Source organism: Leucoraja erinacea, chromosome 39, assembly GCF_028641065.1.
Source record: "Leucoraja erinacea ecotype New England chromosome 39, Leri_hhj_1, whole genome shotgun sequence".
Classification (NCBI taxonomy): domain Eukaryota; kingdom Metazoa; phylum Chordata; class Chondrichthyes; order Rajiformes; family Rajidae; genus Leucoraja; species Leucoraja erinaceus.
Window position 1 is genome coordinate 11,490,756 of NC_073415.1, and position 16,008 is coordinate 11,506,763.

General features: G+C 47.1%; 3 protein-coding genes across 4 annotated transcripts in view; all 3 read right to left on the reverse strand.

Annotated features, from left to right (window-relative positions):
- Window positions 1–738, reverse strand: part of xab2 (XPA binding protein 2) — a 31,688-nt gene extending 30,950 nt beyond the window's left edge. Inside the window, exon 1 of the mRNA XM_055663926.1 lies at window positions 681–738. Within this exon, the coding sequence (XP_055519901.1) occupies window positions 681–707 (27 nt within the window). The 5' untranslated portion in view covers window positions 708–738. The remainder of the gene's footprint in view (window positions 1–680) is intronic.
- Window positions 739–2,261: 1,523 nt separating this feature from the next.
- Window positions 2,262–11,410, reverse strand: LOC129714449 (Purkinje cell protein 2-like). 2 transcript variants are annotated; one of them, XM_055664050.1, is made up of 4 exons: window positions 8,879–11,410; window positions 5,063–5,195; window positions 3,934–4,077; window positions 2,262–3,141 (listed from the first exon to the last, which is right to left on the reverse strand). In XM_055664050.1, exons 1-4 carry the CDS (start codon window positions 8,993–8,995, stop codon window positions 3,125–3,127), a joined length of 411 nt encoding a protein of 136 aa, XP_055520025.1. In that variant the 5' UTR covers window positions 8,996–11,410; the 3' UTR covers window positions 2,262–3,124. The 2 variants fall into 2 exon arrangements, with proteins under 2 accessions (XP_055520025.1, XP_055520023.1); XM_055664048.1 differs by having other exon boundaries at window positions 3,934–4,080.
- Window positions 11,411–11,481: 71 nt separating this feature from the next.
- Window positions 11,482–16,008, reverse strand: part of LOC129714450 (inactive serine protease 54-like) — a 5,274-nt gene continuing 747 nt past the window's right edge. Inside the window, exons 1-3 of the mRNA XM_055664051.1 lie at window positions 15,792–16,008; window positions 14,686–14,834; window positions 11,482–12,629 (exon numbers count right to left, since the gene is read on the reverse strand). The exon at window positions 15,792–16,008 is cut by the window's right edge and continues 747 nt beyond it. Coding sequence (XP_055520026.1) covers window positions 12,159–12,629; window positions 14,686–14,834; window positions 15,792–16,008 — 837 coding nt within the window. The 3' untranslated portion in view covers window positions 11,482–12,158. The remainder of the gene's footprint in view (window positions 12,630–14,685; window positions 14,835–15,791) is intronic.

The following is a 16,008-nucleotide window of genomic DNA, read 5'->3' on the forward strand; positions in this document are numbered from 1 at the left end:
CAGAAGATAAGTCACAAAAAGCTGGAGTAACTCAGCGGGACAGGCAGCCTCTCTGGAGAAAAGGAATGGGTGATATTTCGGGTTGAGACCCTTCTTCAGACTGAAGGAGATCAGGACATCGGTCTGAAGAAGGGTCTCAACCCCCAAAAAAAACCCATTCCTTCTCTCTAGAGATGCTGCCTGACCAGCTGAGTTACTCCAGCACTTTGTGTCTATCTTCAGCTTAATCCAGCATCTGCAGTTTCTTCCTAAACATTTCAGATGCACAGAGTCTCTTGTCCAGAGCAGGGGAATGGAGGACCAGAGGACACAGTTCAAGGTGAAGGGGAAAAGATTTAAAGGGGTAACTTTTCCACACATTGGGTGTGGGTGTATGGAACAAGCTGCCAGAGGAGGTAGTTGAGGCAGGGACTATCCCAATGTTTAAGAAACAGTTAGACAGGTACATGGATAGGACAGGATTGGAGGGATATGGACCAAACGCGGGCAGGTGGGACTGGTGTAGCTGCGACACGTTGGCCGTTGTTTCCACGCTCTGTGTGACCGCGGCCCCGGGGCAGCAGCAGCCGGCCGGACTGTAACGCGAGCCCGAGGCTTCAGCCACGGCCTGTCCGCGACCACGGGCTGTCGGTGCCGCCGCCGCCGCCGGGGAGGCTCCAACACACGGGCGCGCTACTCACAAACACCACGTCGGCCTTCAGCGCCATGTCGGGTCGGGTCGGGTCGGGCCGGGTCGGGTCGGGCAGGGCCGTCAACGCCGGGCGGTCGCAGAGACTTCTCTTCCTTCTCCTTCTCCTCTCCTCTCCTCTTCTCTTCTCTTCTCTTCTTTCTCTCTCTCTCTACTCTTCTCCTCGTTCTCTTCTCTCTCTCTCTCTCTTTCTCCTCTTCCTTTTTTCTTCTTCCTCTCTCACTGACTCCCCCTCTCCCGCCGCTGGCCCCGCCCCACCGCACTGACCCCACCCCCTGACCCCCCCAACGCACTGGCCCCGCCCCCACCGCACTGACCCCGCCCCCAACGCACTGGTCCCGCGCCCCACTGACCCCATACTGGCCCCGCCCCCAACGCACTGGCCCCACCCCCACCACACTGACCCCGCCCCACCGCACTGACCCCCACCCCCACCGCACTGGCCCCCCCCACGCACCCCGCCCCTACGCACTGCCCCCCCAACACCCCCGCCCCCAACGTTGGGCCCGCCCCCGCTCCGCTCCCCCCCATTGGACAACGACGACGTCACTCTCTGACAACATCATGTCGTTCCTCCTCCCCCCCCCACTGATTGATTGACGTAGACGTGTGTGTGTGTGTGTGTGTGTGTGTGTGTGTGTGAGTGTGTGGGTGGGTGGGTGGTGTGTGTGTGTGTATGTGTGTCCTGTGTGTGTGTGTGTGTGTGTGTGTGTGGGGGGTGGGGGGGGGGGGGGGGGACAGGGGGCATTGGTGTGAATCTTGTGGAGTTTATTACCTTGTGTCTCCATACAAACATTATTGATATTGTATAGAGCAAATGTTCCCAACCTGGGGTAAATATACACCAACCCAGGGGGTAAAATTGTTGATTGTGGATTTGTCCCACCTGCCCATGTTTGGTCCATATCCCTCCAAACCTGTCCTATCCATGTACCTGTCCAACTGTTTCTTAAACGTTGGGATAGTTAAGTCGTCGAGTTTATTCGTCACATACACATACGAGATGTACAGTGAAATAGTCCCAGCCTCAACTGCCTCCTCTGGCAGCTCGTTACACCGAAGATAGAAACAAAATACTAAAGTAACTCAGCTGGACAGGCAGCATCTCTAGAGAGAAGGAATAGGTGGCATTTGGGGTCAAGACCCTTCTTCAGACTGCTTACCACAGATGAGCACCAGGCCATAATCTCAGCAATCTGAAGGGACCATCTCAGCTGGAGGTGAATATGCAGTGAATCATTCGATCAGCTGGGAAGATTGTTGGCTACAACCTTCCCCCTCCCCCCCCCCCCCCATTGACGAACTGTACACTGCAAGGGCCAGGAAGGGAGCGGGTATGGTCATTTCTGACCCTTCTCACCCTGGCCACAAACTCTTTGAATCACTTCCCCCTGGAAGGCGACTCCGGACTGTCAAAGCTTCCACAGTAAGACATAAAAACAGATATTTTCCACGAGTAGTAGCTCTACTCAATAACCAAAAGTCTGTAGCCTCCTTTTGTTCAGGTATTTTATTTCATTCACATGTTCAAACTATAATGTTTTATTCTTAATGTTTTAATATTTTATGTTTTATTCTTAATGGTTTACTGTATGTCGTGTTGTTACTTGCGAGCGGGGGTGGGAGATTGCAACCTTCACGTGGTCCACCCTGTTTCAACTAATGCAATCAACTCGACGTGCACAAACGGAAGGTCAAATAGAACAAGTTGTCCTACAACTTTAGGCTGTGCACGCCACACGAAAGAAGACTTGCGAGCGGAGCACCAAGGCAAATTCCTTGTATGTGTACATACTTGGCCAATAAACTTATTCATTCATGTTCAAGGAGCCGGCAGGTCTTTAGAACTGAAGTATAGCTGTTAATTAAACAATCTATTCAACATCAGAAACTGAGCCCAAATTAATTCATCAGATGAAAAATGTGCAATAAATCAAGTATTTTAACATTTAACTGTATTTATTAATATTTAATATCAACACATTTATTAATATGTTTGTACCATTTTAAATGGAAAGGTCTAAGCGATGCATTTTGTTTTACAGCAAATTCAGATATGCTGGTTCTAAGAGCATTGAGGCAATTCTCAAGGAGACTTGGACGCGGTGGGAAGGTGATATTTCACATTGAGGATCGGGCTACAAAACCCAATGTCCAACTCACTTATCTCAGTCACAGAACCACAAGAGAAAGCAGAAAGGTTAGTCTCCAATGAAGACTCGATCGCAAAGGTTAATATGTAAAAGCAGCCACAAAATGCTAGGGTAACTCAGCGGGTGAGGCAGCATCTCTGGAGAGAAGGAATAGGTGACATTTTGGGCTGAGATCCTTCTTCAGACTGTAAAAGCAGCGATGGTCTCTCTGACTGTTTGACAGTGAGTCAGATCTGGATATTCTTCAGGCCCAACAGGAACCTGATCCTGTCCTGGGACGTCCCTATTCATTCTCAGTCTCTAAAACAAAAATAATTAAATAATTGCTTCAGAAGTTAGACAGTACATAAATAGGAACGGAGTGTATTTGGCCCAGGACAGCACAAGCTAGGTTTCGCACTGTCGAACTAAACTAAGTAGGGGAATCGAGGACCTGAGGACACAGGTTCAAGGTGAAGGGGAAAAGATTTCATAGGAATCTGGGGTAATATTTTTTGGTGGGTGTATGGATTGAGTTGCCAGAGGAGGTAGTTGAGGCTGGGACTATCCCAATGTTTAAGAAACAGTTGGACAGGTACATGGATAGGACAGGTTTGGAGGGAGATGGATCAAACGTGGGCAGGTGGGATTAGTGTAGATGGGACATGTGGGCTGGTGTGGGTAAGTTGGGCCGAAGGGCCTGTTTCCACCTTGTATGACTCAATGACTCTGTGATAAGTAAAACTCAATATTATATTGAGTCAATATAATATTTAAAAAAAGGAAAAGTGTTGAAGAAAGTAGCCAAGTCATGCAGCAGCTGTGAATGGAGCTGCACCTTGGCATCATGAGCTGCTGCTGTTTTTGTCAATAGGAGTCCAAATGTGGCCAAGGTGAATAGTTCAGAGGGATCATTCATCCAAGCTGAGGGAAGAGAAGTGGATATTTCTAAGGCAGTGATGGATAGATTCTGGATTAGTATGGGGTTCAGGAGTTATGGGGAGAAGGCCGAAGAATGGGGTTATGAGGCATAGATCAGCCATGATTAGACTTGATGGGCCGAATGGCCTAATTCTGCTCCTTATGAGTGAGGTAGCGCGGAGAGCTGCTCACCTTCGTCCGTGGACGGGAGGCAGCAGGTGGACAGCTGCAGACCGGGTAAGTTGTCACAGGTCACTCGCTGATCGTCCAGCCGCTGCCCTTGCTTGTCGGCCAGCATGTCCAGGAGTTCATTGATGGGCCGGTCGGAGCTGCTATCTGCTTCAGAGAAGGTGAAGAGCGGATTTAATCACACGATCAATGCCAATAACAACGGAGCCATATGAACATCAGCAAGCAAGCCAAGATAGAATGGCGGAGTGGACATGATGGGCCAAACGGCCTAATTCTGCTCCAATACCTTATGGTACAAATTAGAAAAAGGAGCCTTGAGAAAACTCAAGAACACTTCCTCTTGAAACAAGTAATTTGCAAGTAATCTTTCTCTGTAACTCTACCTCTCCGCACCTTGGCATCATGAGCTGCTGCTGTTTTTGTCAATAGGAGACTAAATGTAGCCAAGGCGCATATTCTGACACACTCCGTAAGACCCAGACTTTGGAAATGCTGGCAAATTTGGCAATTTGAAAAATAACCGTGTTTAGTACGTGTGACATTGTGAGGGAAGGAACTGCAGATGCTGGTTTACACCGAACTCGGTGGGACAGGCAGCATCTCGGGAGAGAAGGAATGGGTGACGTTTCAGGGTCGAGACCCTTCTTCAGACATTGGAATGCAAAGTGCTGGAAGAACTCAGCGGGTCAGTCAGCATCTGTGGAGGGAGTGGACAGACAAGGGTTTGGGTCAGGACCCTTCGTCAAGACTGGATCTGAAATTTTGCCTACCCATTCCGTCTGCAGATGCTGCCTGACCTCCCGAGTTCTCCTGGCACTTTGTGCTTTGCTCAGGGTGGAATGGAATGGAATATTATCACAAGTGGCAAGGCTGAGTGAGATTCTTTGCTTGTGTACACGATGTATACAAATAGCAGCCAACTAGGGTGGAGACCAAGTTACAAAGCACGCTGGCTCTACATTTTGTTTCCCCCCCCCCACCCCCAGCGGTTCCCCCACAGCAGGTCCCCATTGTCCATTGTCCTCTCCCCCCCCCCCCACATGCCTTTGTTCCGTGTGTCTCCATGTTACTGCATCTTGCTGGGAGTGTCCTGCCCGCCCTGTATCTACAATACCTCCGCCCTACTCACCACAGGCCTCAATCAGTGTGGATCTATGGGAGGGTGTCCCGCTCTCCTGGAGGTTACACCTCTGGTCATCCATGCGATTCCTCTGGACGTGACTCAGCATGTTGAAGAATCCTTCATTTTCTGTTTCATTTTCCTGGGGTGGGGAGAACAGAAGCCAAAGATTCATCGCTTGGATCTGGGATTGACAATTGTCTTATGTTCCAGCTAGAACAATGAAACTCTTACTTAGAAACATAGAAATTAGGTGCAGGAGTAGAGGCCATTCGGCCCTTCGAGCCTGCACCGCCATTCAATATGATCATGGCTGATCATCCAACTCAGTATCCTGTACCTGCCTTCTCTCCATACCCCCTGATCCCCTTAGCCGCAAGGGCCACATCTAACTCCCTCTTAAATATAGCCAATGAACAGGCCTCAACTACCCTCTGTGGCAGAGAGTTCCAGAGATTCACCACTCTCTGTGTGAAAAAAGTTCTTCTCATCTTGGTTTTAAAGGATTTCCCCTTTATCCTTAAGCTGTGACCCCTTGTCCTGGACTTCCCTAACATCGGGAACAATCTTCCTGCATCTAGCCTGTCCAACCCCTTAAGAATTTTGTAAGTTTCTATAAGATCCCCTCTCAATCTTCTAAATTCTAGAGAGTAGAAACCAAGTCTATCCAGTCTTTCTTCATAAGACAGTCCTGACATCCCAGGAATCAGTCTGGTGAACCGTCTCTGCACTCCTTCTATGGCAATAATGTCCTTCCTCAGATTTGGAGACCAAAACTGTACTTATGAGTCATAGAGTGATATACAAGGTGGAGACAGGCCCTTTGGCCCAACGTGTCCCAGCTACATTTATCCCACCTTTCTGAGTTTGGCTCATATACCTCCAAACCTGTCCTATCCATGTACCTGTTGAATCTGTACAATGTTTACACATTCTGTTGTGCTGCTGCAAGTAAGAATTTAATTGTTCTGTCTGGGACATTTGACGATTAAACACTCCTGAAAATAAAGGCACAAGAATCAACCCTTCTCACCTGCTCCCAGCACAAGTTCGACAGCCGCTCTGGACAACAAAGATATTCACAAAGTGTTGGAGTAATTCAGCGGGTCAGTTAGCAACTCTGGAGAAAAAGGATAGGTGGCGTTTCGGGTGGGGACCCTCACTCAGACTCTCAAAAATCTTCGGACTTTGAGTCTGAAGAAGTGTCCGGACCTGATGTCAGGGGGCTTTCAGATTGATAGTAACACATGATACATTTAAATATGAACACTGTTAGCATGACACACTAGAGTTCCACCCTCGGTACTCTGTCACCCCTGGCCTGCTCTGTCCGTCATTCTACCATGTTCTTTGCAACACATTCCAAGCATCACTTCTCTTAAAGGAGGACCCGGCCTGGGTGGGGACCACCGCGATGAGGGGAGGGGGGTGTGTCAATGGTGATCCTGGAGCGGGATCATTTTAAACTGAGTCAGCGCCCATTATATGGTGACTATTTGCATACATTGGGTATGGAAGCAAGGAATTTCACTGTGAATTGTCATAAAGTCATCATTCATTCCATCTTCTCCTCTTCGTCTAGTCTTTGGCCAATTCCCTTGCATACAGTAGCAATTCTTCATCCTTGCCTCTTGAGACGTCGCCACTCCTCACTGTCCACATCACCCTGACCCCTCTGACATTGCGTGTCATTGAATTAACTCCGTGCCGGCTCGATCGGATTCCCTCCAGATGTTCTAACCCTTTACATAACAACGTGTCATTCTTCTTGAGCCCCTGAGGATTGTTCGTGATCAAGGCTAAAAATACAAGCTGTCTTTTGTTGCTCTTCCTCTCCCATTCAGTTTTCTTGTACCATTTACTTTGCGATGCATTTTGAGAGAGTTGTGATTCAGGGACAGTTTCTTCTCAGCTGTTATAAGGAAACTGAATCATTCTACTGCAACTATCTAACTCATTGGTGGCCCTTGGACTATCCTTGATCAGACTTTACCAGCTTTACCTTGCACTAAACACTATTCCCTTATCACATACACTGTAAATGGCTCGATTGTTATCCTGTATTGTCTTTCCACTGACTGGTTAGCACACAACAATAGCTTTTCACTGTACCTCGCTACACGTGACCATATAACCATATAACAATTACAGCACGGAAACAGGCCATCTCGGCCCTACAAGTCCGTGCCGAACAACTTTTTTTCCCCTTAGTCCCACCTGCCTGCACTCATACCATAACCCTCCATTCCCTTCTCATCCATATGCCTATCCAATTTATTTTTAAATTATACCAATGAACCTGCCTCCACCACTTCCACTGGAAGCTCATTCCACACCGCTACCACTCTCTGAGTAAAGAAAATGAGTGACAATAAACTAGCCTGATTATCAAGAGTTATGGATTTACAAGCAGATACATACACCAGTCCATGCTAAACCCGACCCTCCCTAATCCTATCCCAACCCATTTTGGTCTCCCCCCAATACACAGATACACTTCAATCAGTCTGAAGAGGGGCCCCAACCTGGAACATCATCTGTCCATTCCCTCCATGAAAATGCTGCCTGACCCGCCGAGTTCCTCCAGCTCTTTTTGTTTTTTGCTCGCTATTCTTCAGCTCCTCACATCATGAGCGATAATGTCTGGTCAGCCCAATGGAAGTGAAAACGAGCTGGAAAGTGCGCAGGCAGAATTATTGAATGCAAAGGACACCAACAAAAATAAAACCTCAGGAAAAACTCAGCAGCTCAGCCTGCCTATGCGGTGAGAGAGGCAGACTGGTCTGATTCCTGCATGTTTACAGCTTTTCTTCATTCACATTTCCAGCTTCTGCAGTTTTTAAACTATGAAACATACAGAAGTAGGCTGAATGTAACAATTATTATCGGAATGTGATAGGCAGTGAATTTAACCGCAAAAGGTGGTGCAAAAACAATAACTCCCACTAAACCACACAGAGCGATTACATTTTGTGAGCTGTTCTAATCTCGATTAAAACAAATCCTATATAATGAGGTCACTGTACAACCTAACATGGCAGAGAAACTGTTTCACATTCACACATTTACCAAATGCCTTGTGACCCCACAAAAGACCTGTATCGACTTAGTAGAGATATTACCACTCATTAGTGTCACTTTGACAATGAGGATCACAGATATTAATGAAAAACACACACAGGAAGGTGAGCATGTTGTGGGCAAGTCAACTGGACTGGAGCTTACTTTAAGCATTTTAACCACTTGAGATTTTCCCCAAGTTTTTTACTGGAATGAGTCACAGCTTTGACTCAAGTGCAGGATCAACTTTGCAAACTCACAGTTGAGTTGCAAGTGAGGGGTAGTATTGGCAGCATCGAATGGACAGGCAACGTTTCAGGTAGGGACCCTTCTTCAGACTGATGGGAGTGTGGGGGGGGAACTGGAAAAGAGAAGTGGGGGCAGGACAAAGCATGGCAAGTGACAGGTGGATCTTTCTGTCCTAGGTCTCCTCCAAAACTCAGGGTCCAAACGTGGGATAAATCAGCCGACTGAGGTGGATATCGGTGAGAAACAAAGGGGATAGGACATGTGGTGTTGGTCGTCATCTGTGCAAGAATGATGAGGGCAGTGATGGACTGAAGAGTATCTACCTGCCCCAGTAGACTCACAATGGACTTCAAGTCAAGTTGAGTCAAGTCTGGTGAGCTACAGGCCCAATGCAAACCTTGCTTCCTGCAGCATCACAGGGACACAGACTAAGACAAATTATACACAAGTTATACATAAATCACACAAGTTCCAAGAGACAGTGAATAAAGAAAGTTTGTTGACTGCAATACTTACCGCGTTTGGTCTGCAGTCATCATCTACAACACTTGGTAGTTCCTCAACCAGTTGCTCCTCATCAGACACAACACTGCCCAGTGTATTGACATCTTCTTCGGTTTCCTTGTGGCTCATAGCTGGGAAACAACTGTCCACCGGTCACTGTCGGTGGTTTCTCAGGAACGTCCGGAGTTTGCGTTGGAAATCCTCACCGATTCTCCGCTCAGTAGATCTCCATCATGGTGTTTCAAGGAACCCAATGACCCGACTGTCTCACCCACGAGAGTGTACAGCCCACTCCACCCGAGCCGTTGGATCAGGAGCACATGTAGATGTGGGCAGATCCCCCAACCTGCATTCTCAGCTCAACCCACAGGTCACTGTGCAAGGTCCCAAACCCTTACAGTCCCTTCAGTTCAGCCCGTAGCTTATATCCACACATCGAGCCCGAGGAATCCTTGGTAAACACCCAATGAGATTAACCAGACAAGGGGCTTAACTCTGACGTACATTTGATAAGCGCCTGATTAACTCTTTCAGATACGTCATGGAAACATAGAAAATAGATGGAGTAGGCCATTCGGCCCTTCGAGCCTGCACCACCATTCAATATGATCATGGCTGATCATCCAACTCAGTATCCTGTACCTGCCTTCTCTCCATACCCCCTGATCCCTTTATATCCATACTCCCTGATACCCCCTGGACACGGAATACTGAACACAATTTTAGCTTGCATATTCTAGAAGGAATATAGAGGCCACAAGGAGGAAAGGAAAATAGATTGTAGACAAAAGTGCTGGAGAAACACAGTGGGTGCAGCAGCATCTATGGAGCGAAGGAAATAGGTAACGTTTCGGGCCAAAACCCTTCTTCAGACTGAAGATTGACATGCATGGTGCCAGAAGTGAGCCCTTATTACAATCAAGACAACACAAACTCTCTGGCTGATGTTATTTCATTAGGACTGTCCATCAGAGGCATGTGATTCAGACCAAGAGTGGTCCAAGCAATGGAAAATATCATCAGAAACAGCTTGTAGCAGTCTGAACGTCCTTGAACGTCCCAAAACATCACCTCTTCCTTCGCTCCATAGATGCTGCCACACCCGCTGAGTTCCTCCAGCATTTTTGTCTACCTGCAGCTTTTAGACAAGTTCACTTTGAGATCTAACATTACTGCGGTGGATCAGTTTCCATCCAGGGTACACAGGTGTCTTTACGGATGAGCTGCATGTGGCCTCACTCATATAATCCTCCAGCTTCTCTTCACAGTTCAGGGGTTAGAGAGGCTGTACTTAGTTACGGCATTGAGCCCGGTCTCACCCACGTGTTCTGACATACAGTTGGTGAGATCATAGGTATAAGAACATTATTTTTAGAAGAATAATTGGGTCAGTGGCTCCCGATGTTGTACTTACCACAAATTGCAGAATCCTCCCTGTATTTCGATTCCCCTCCCTGCTTTCAAAACTCAGAAGTATCTCTAAACCATGGCATGTTCTGCCTCTATTAGTCATAGTAGCCCCGGGCAGTGGAGACTATATGGATATTGTCAGTCAGGAATCTGGCAATGAAGAAGGGTCCTGACATGAAAAAGCACCTGACCCGATGCCAAGAGTCTCCAGCACTTTGTGTTCTGCTCAAGAGTTCAGCATCTGCAGTTCCTTGTGTCTCAGTATGACAATGAACATGCCAGGGATAGGTAGTTAGATGCTCGCTTGTTGGAGACGGTCACTGCCTGGCACGTTTGTGACGTGAATCAGTCCAAGCCTGAATGTTGCCTGGGTCTTGCTGCACACAGGCATACAGTGGTTTATTTGCTGAGGAATGGTGAATCACAACATAAGCCAACATCACTACTTCTGACCCTATGGAGAAAGGAAGGTTGTTGCTGAAACAGCTGAAGATGGTTATGTCTAGACTATCCTGAGGAAGGGCAGCAGTGTGCTGGTACCCAGACCAACCTCCATCAGTCACAGTCATCATCCACAGTACAAAGTCTGACTCCAGTCATTCAAATGCTCTTCCCCTCTGCCCCAGTCTACCAAGACTGCTTGCTACCTAAATTGGGCAGATGCTACTTTAACGTTGAGGGCTGACATCCTTGTCTCACCCGCTGGCGTTCAGCGGCTTCTGTTGCTGCCATAAAGGGCAAAGATAGACACGAAATGCTGGAGTAACTCAGCGGGACAGGCAGCATCTCTGGAGAGAAGGAATGGGTGACACTTCGGGTCAAGACCCTTCTTCAGACTCAAACACTCCACTGCTCTCGTGACATAAATTACATTTTTATGTCCCAATAATGTAATTGCTTCAAAACCATCGTAGATTAACCTACTCACTCCTGGTTCAAGAACAGCTTCTTCCCAACAATCATTAGGCTCTTGAACACTACACACTACACAACACAACCTCAGCAACTGTGATCTTCTATGGACGGTGTCTTTGGTAGCACTACAGACTTGGGTTTACCACTATTATTACCTAGTATTATTGTTATTGATGTATTAGGCAATAGACAATAGACAATAGGTGCAGGAGTAGGCCATTCGGCCCTTCGAGCCAGCACCGCCATTCAATATGATGATCATGGCTGATCATCCCCAATCAGTACCCCGTTCCTGCCTTCTCCCCATATCCCCTAACTCCGCTATCTTTAAGAGCCCTATCTAGCTCTCTCTTGAAAGTATCCAGAGAACCGGCCTCCACCACCCTCTGAGGCAGGGAATTCCACTATATTTAAAAAAAAATATTGTACATTATATATTTATCTTGCTTTTATGCATTAATGGGCATGTAAAGTAAGAATGTCAGCTCGAATGATATTGCCCCACCACAACACACACAGCACTCGCTTACTTGCCCAGGATAATTAATACAAAGCCTTGCATTTGGCATTGAGTTTGCTGGATCCCCAAAATATCTTTATATTAAGAACTGGTGCAAGAAATTAACTTGATGTGCTGATGGGAACATAAAGGAAAATAAAAATCCCAATTGCAAACTGTTATAGCAAATGTTATATTAACTTGTTCTTTCTTTCCAACATAGGCTGCTGCCATTCGGCCCATTGAGCTCTGAGAACAGCTCCGTTTCCCCCACTTATTTCCCTGCAGCCACCGTGCTTTTCGTAATGTTCTGACTGCTTCCCAAGTCCTTCCATCTGATCTTGGCACACAAAAGAGCAGGATCAACAAAATCAATTCAATATCTCGCCCTGTTGAACTCGAGGTAATAGGAATGTCCGTGATAAAATAAATATTCTCAGTTCGACAATCTGTGCTTCATCCCAGTGGTCAGGTGAACAGTGCAAGTTGTACGATGCACACAGCTGCACCAAGGACTTGCCGTGGCTTCCGCTCTGCATTCGATGAGTTGCTCTCAAAAATGGCCTTGTGGTGTCGACCCTTCCACTGCCTCCTGGCTTCTCGATTTCTCTTTGGTTTCTGCCACGGGTTGCATTCGACGTGGTGCTGGAGTTTGTGGCTGGGCAGGGTGGGTTTGGGGTGCTGGGGTTTGTGGCTGGGCAGGGTGCGTTTGGGGTGCTGGATTTGGTGGCAGGGCTGGGTGGGTTTGGGAGGAAGTCCATAGGGAACGAAGGGGTGCCCTGCCAAGATGGTGACATGCTTCACCCAGTCCACATAGTGGACGTAGCTGGTGAAGAGAGCCGTGTGGTTACAGGACGGGGGGCAGTGGCTTGCTGCCCCGGCCACCACCCACATTTTAGTCCTCTTGTCCTGACACTCAAGTGGGGCACCATAACCTCCCTGGGAAAAAAGAGACCAGGATCAGTTCAGTTTAGTTTATTGTCACGTGTACCGAGGTACAGTGAAAAGCTTTTGTTGCGTGCTAACCAGTCAGCGGAAAGACAACACATGATTACAATCGAGCCATTCACAGTGCATTTACAATTTATTACAGGTGGGTGTATGGAATGAGCTGCTAGAGTTAGTTAAGGCAGGTTTGTTACCAACATTTAAAACTGTATTTGGGCTGGTACATGAATAAGAACGATTTAGGAGGCATATGGTCCAAATGTAGGCAAACAAGACTAGCACAGAGGGGCATTTAGGTGGGCACGGATGTTGGGCCAATAGGCTGGTTTCCATGCTGTATGACTAACGTCGTCAGTGAGGTAGAATGCATGAATAATTCTATAATATCTGTTAACTCAGCTTGTCTTCATGCATACTGCCTGACTTGTTCAGTATATCCATTACAGACAAGAATGAGTTGCAGAGGCTGGAATGGTGAGCAAAACACAAAGTGCTGGCGGAATGCAGCGGGTCAGGCATCATATGTGGAGGGAATAGACAGGCGACGTTTCAGATTCCAACAATCGTTTACTTTGGTTTCTTCTTAAGGGGTTGGACAGGCTAGATGCAGGAAGATTGTTCCCGATGTTGGCGAAGTCCAGAACAAGGGGTCACAGTTTAAGGATAAGGGGGAAATCTTTTAGGACTGAGATGAGAAAAACATTATTCACACAGAGAGTGGTGAATCTCTGGAATTCTCTGCCACATAAAGTAGTTGAGGCCACAGTTCATTGGCTATATTTAAGAGGGAGTTAGATGTGGCCCTTGTGGCTAAAGGGATCAGGGGAGAAGGCAGGTACAGGATACTGAGTTGGATGATCAGCCATAATAATAATAATAATAACAATATTATTTATAGAGCACTTTAAAAACAAACATAGCTGCAACAAAGTGCTGTACATCACTAATCATTGACAAAAAAGTTAATACACACCAAAAATAACAATCAAAAGAAATAGTAGGAAAAGACATGTAAAATAAAGAAACATCAAAAACACCACAAACAGAAGCAAAGCCTCAGGCACGGTCAAAAGCCAGGGAGTACAAATGCGTTTTAACACTGGATTTGAAGATGGACAGTGAGGGGGCCTGTCTGATGTGCAACGGCAGGGTGTTCCAGAGTGCTGGAGCAGCAACAGAGAAGGCTCTATCCCCTCTGAGCCTCCGACTAGACCTCGGTACCTCCAGGAGCAGCTGACCAGCTGACCTGAGGGACCAGGCAGGAGCGTATGGGTGGAGCAGCTCAGAGAGGTAAGGCGGGGCGAGCCCATTCAGAGATTTAAAAACAAATAACAGTATCTTAAAATGAACTCGAAAGTGTTATCATGATCATATTGAACGGCGGTGCAGGCACGAAGGGCCGAATGGCCTACTCCTGCACCTATTGTCTATGTTTCTATGTTTCGAGACACTAAATTAATAATCAATTATGCCAACACTACAGTGTCATGATAGGTTCTCAATGCTCCCTCCAGTGGCAGAACCCCTCAACTACAACTGTGGGGCAGGTGGCCTCTGTTATTTTAGTTTAGTTTAGAGATACAGCGCGGAAACAGGCCCTTCGGCCCACCGGGTCCACACCGACCAACTTTCCCCGCACACTAAAAATATCCGACACACACTTGGGACAATTTACAATTTGTGCCAAAGCCAATTAACCTACAAACCTGTGTTTAAGAAGGAACTGCAGATGCTGGAGAATCGAAGGTTACACAAAAAAGCTGGAGAAACTCAGCGGGTGCAGCAGCATCTATGGAGCGAAGGAAATAGGCAACGTTTCGGGCTGAAACCCTTCTTCAGACCTACAAACCTGTATGTCTTTGGAGTGTGGGAGGAACCCGGAGAAAACCCACGCAGGTCACGGGGAGAACGTGCAAACTTCGTACAGACAGCACCCGTAGTTAGCGATCGAACATGGTTCTCTGGCGCTGTAAGGCAGCAACTCTACCACTGCACCACTAACTTTTAAACTTGTTTGATGGAATGGATTGCATTGGGAATACTTTACCATGCAGAGAGACTGCTGCTTGTCCACATTGGTCACACAAATCACACTTTCCTTCAGGTTTTCAGGGTAGAACTTCTCACAGACCTCCAGCTTCTCATGGCTGACTGGCTGCTTCACAGTCTGGTAGATGGGAGAGATGGGACTTCCAGCTACACATACAAAGCAAACAGCATCAAAATGTGTTACACTTTGGACAAGCGGAAGGGGAAAGTATACAGTTAATGGCAAGACCGTGAACAGCACTGATGTAGAGTGGGATCTTGTCCTCGTCCATAACCCCTTGATAGTGGCAACACAAGGAGGCAGAGTGGTGAAGAATGCATTTGGTATGCCTGCCTTCCTCGGCCGAGGCAATGAGTACAAGAATCAGCAAGTTGTGTGGAAGTTTTACAGCAGCTTGGTCAGGCTGCATTTGGAGTATTGTGTGCAGTTCTCATCTTCCCATTACATGAAACATAGAAAATAGGTGCAGGAGGAGGCCATTCGGCCCTTTGCGCCACCTCCAGTTTAAATTCCATTTGGAATATTTTGGAGGACCAAGAAACCAAGAGCGCAAGAAGGAAGTGGAGGTATTGGTGAGAGTGCAGACGTCACAGTCTGTAATGTCTTCAAGTTATCAGGGGGAAGAAGAGCACTCTTGTTTTACTGCAAACCAGCAAAGTTTTCCCCTTTGTCTTCTGGGAGGTTCTACAGTTTATTCTAGTTTATTGTCAGTGCGGTGAAAATCTTTTGTTGCATGCAATCCAGTCAGCGGAAAGACAATCGAGCCATTCACAGTGTATAGTTACATGATAAGGGAATAACGTTTAGTGCAAGGTTATGTCAGCAAAGTCTGATCAAGGATAGTCCGAGAGTCACCAATGAGGTAGATGGTAGTTCAGGACTGCTTTCTAGTTGTGGTGGGATGGTTCAGTTGCCTGATAACAGCTGGGAAGAAACTGTCCCTGATTCTGGAGGTGTGCATTTTCACACTTCTATACCTTTGGCCGGATGGGAGAGGGGAGGTTGGAGTGAGGGGGTGGGGCTAAACTCAAGGTGTACAGTACATGGGGTTCATCGGAGGGAAACAAACGCACACAATATTGAAAGAAAGTGACAATAATTACCAAGACTTAACATCTGCCATCCAGTGACCCAACAGTTCTCCAGGGTGCTGATGTCAAGGTAGCGGTCATCGGGGAAGCATATGGGCGACACAAGTTTGTTAAATACGATTGGTTCCTTCACCATGACGAGAGCAATGTCGTTGTCTGGAATTTTAACCCCAAACAGTTCAAAAATAAAGTATTCGTGCAAGATGACCTTGTGAACTCCATAAATAAT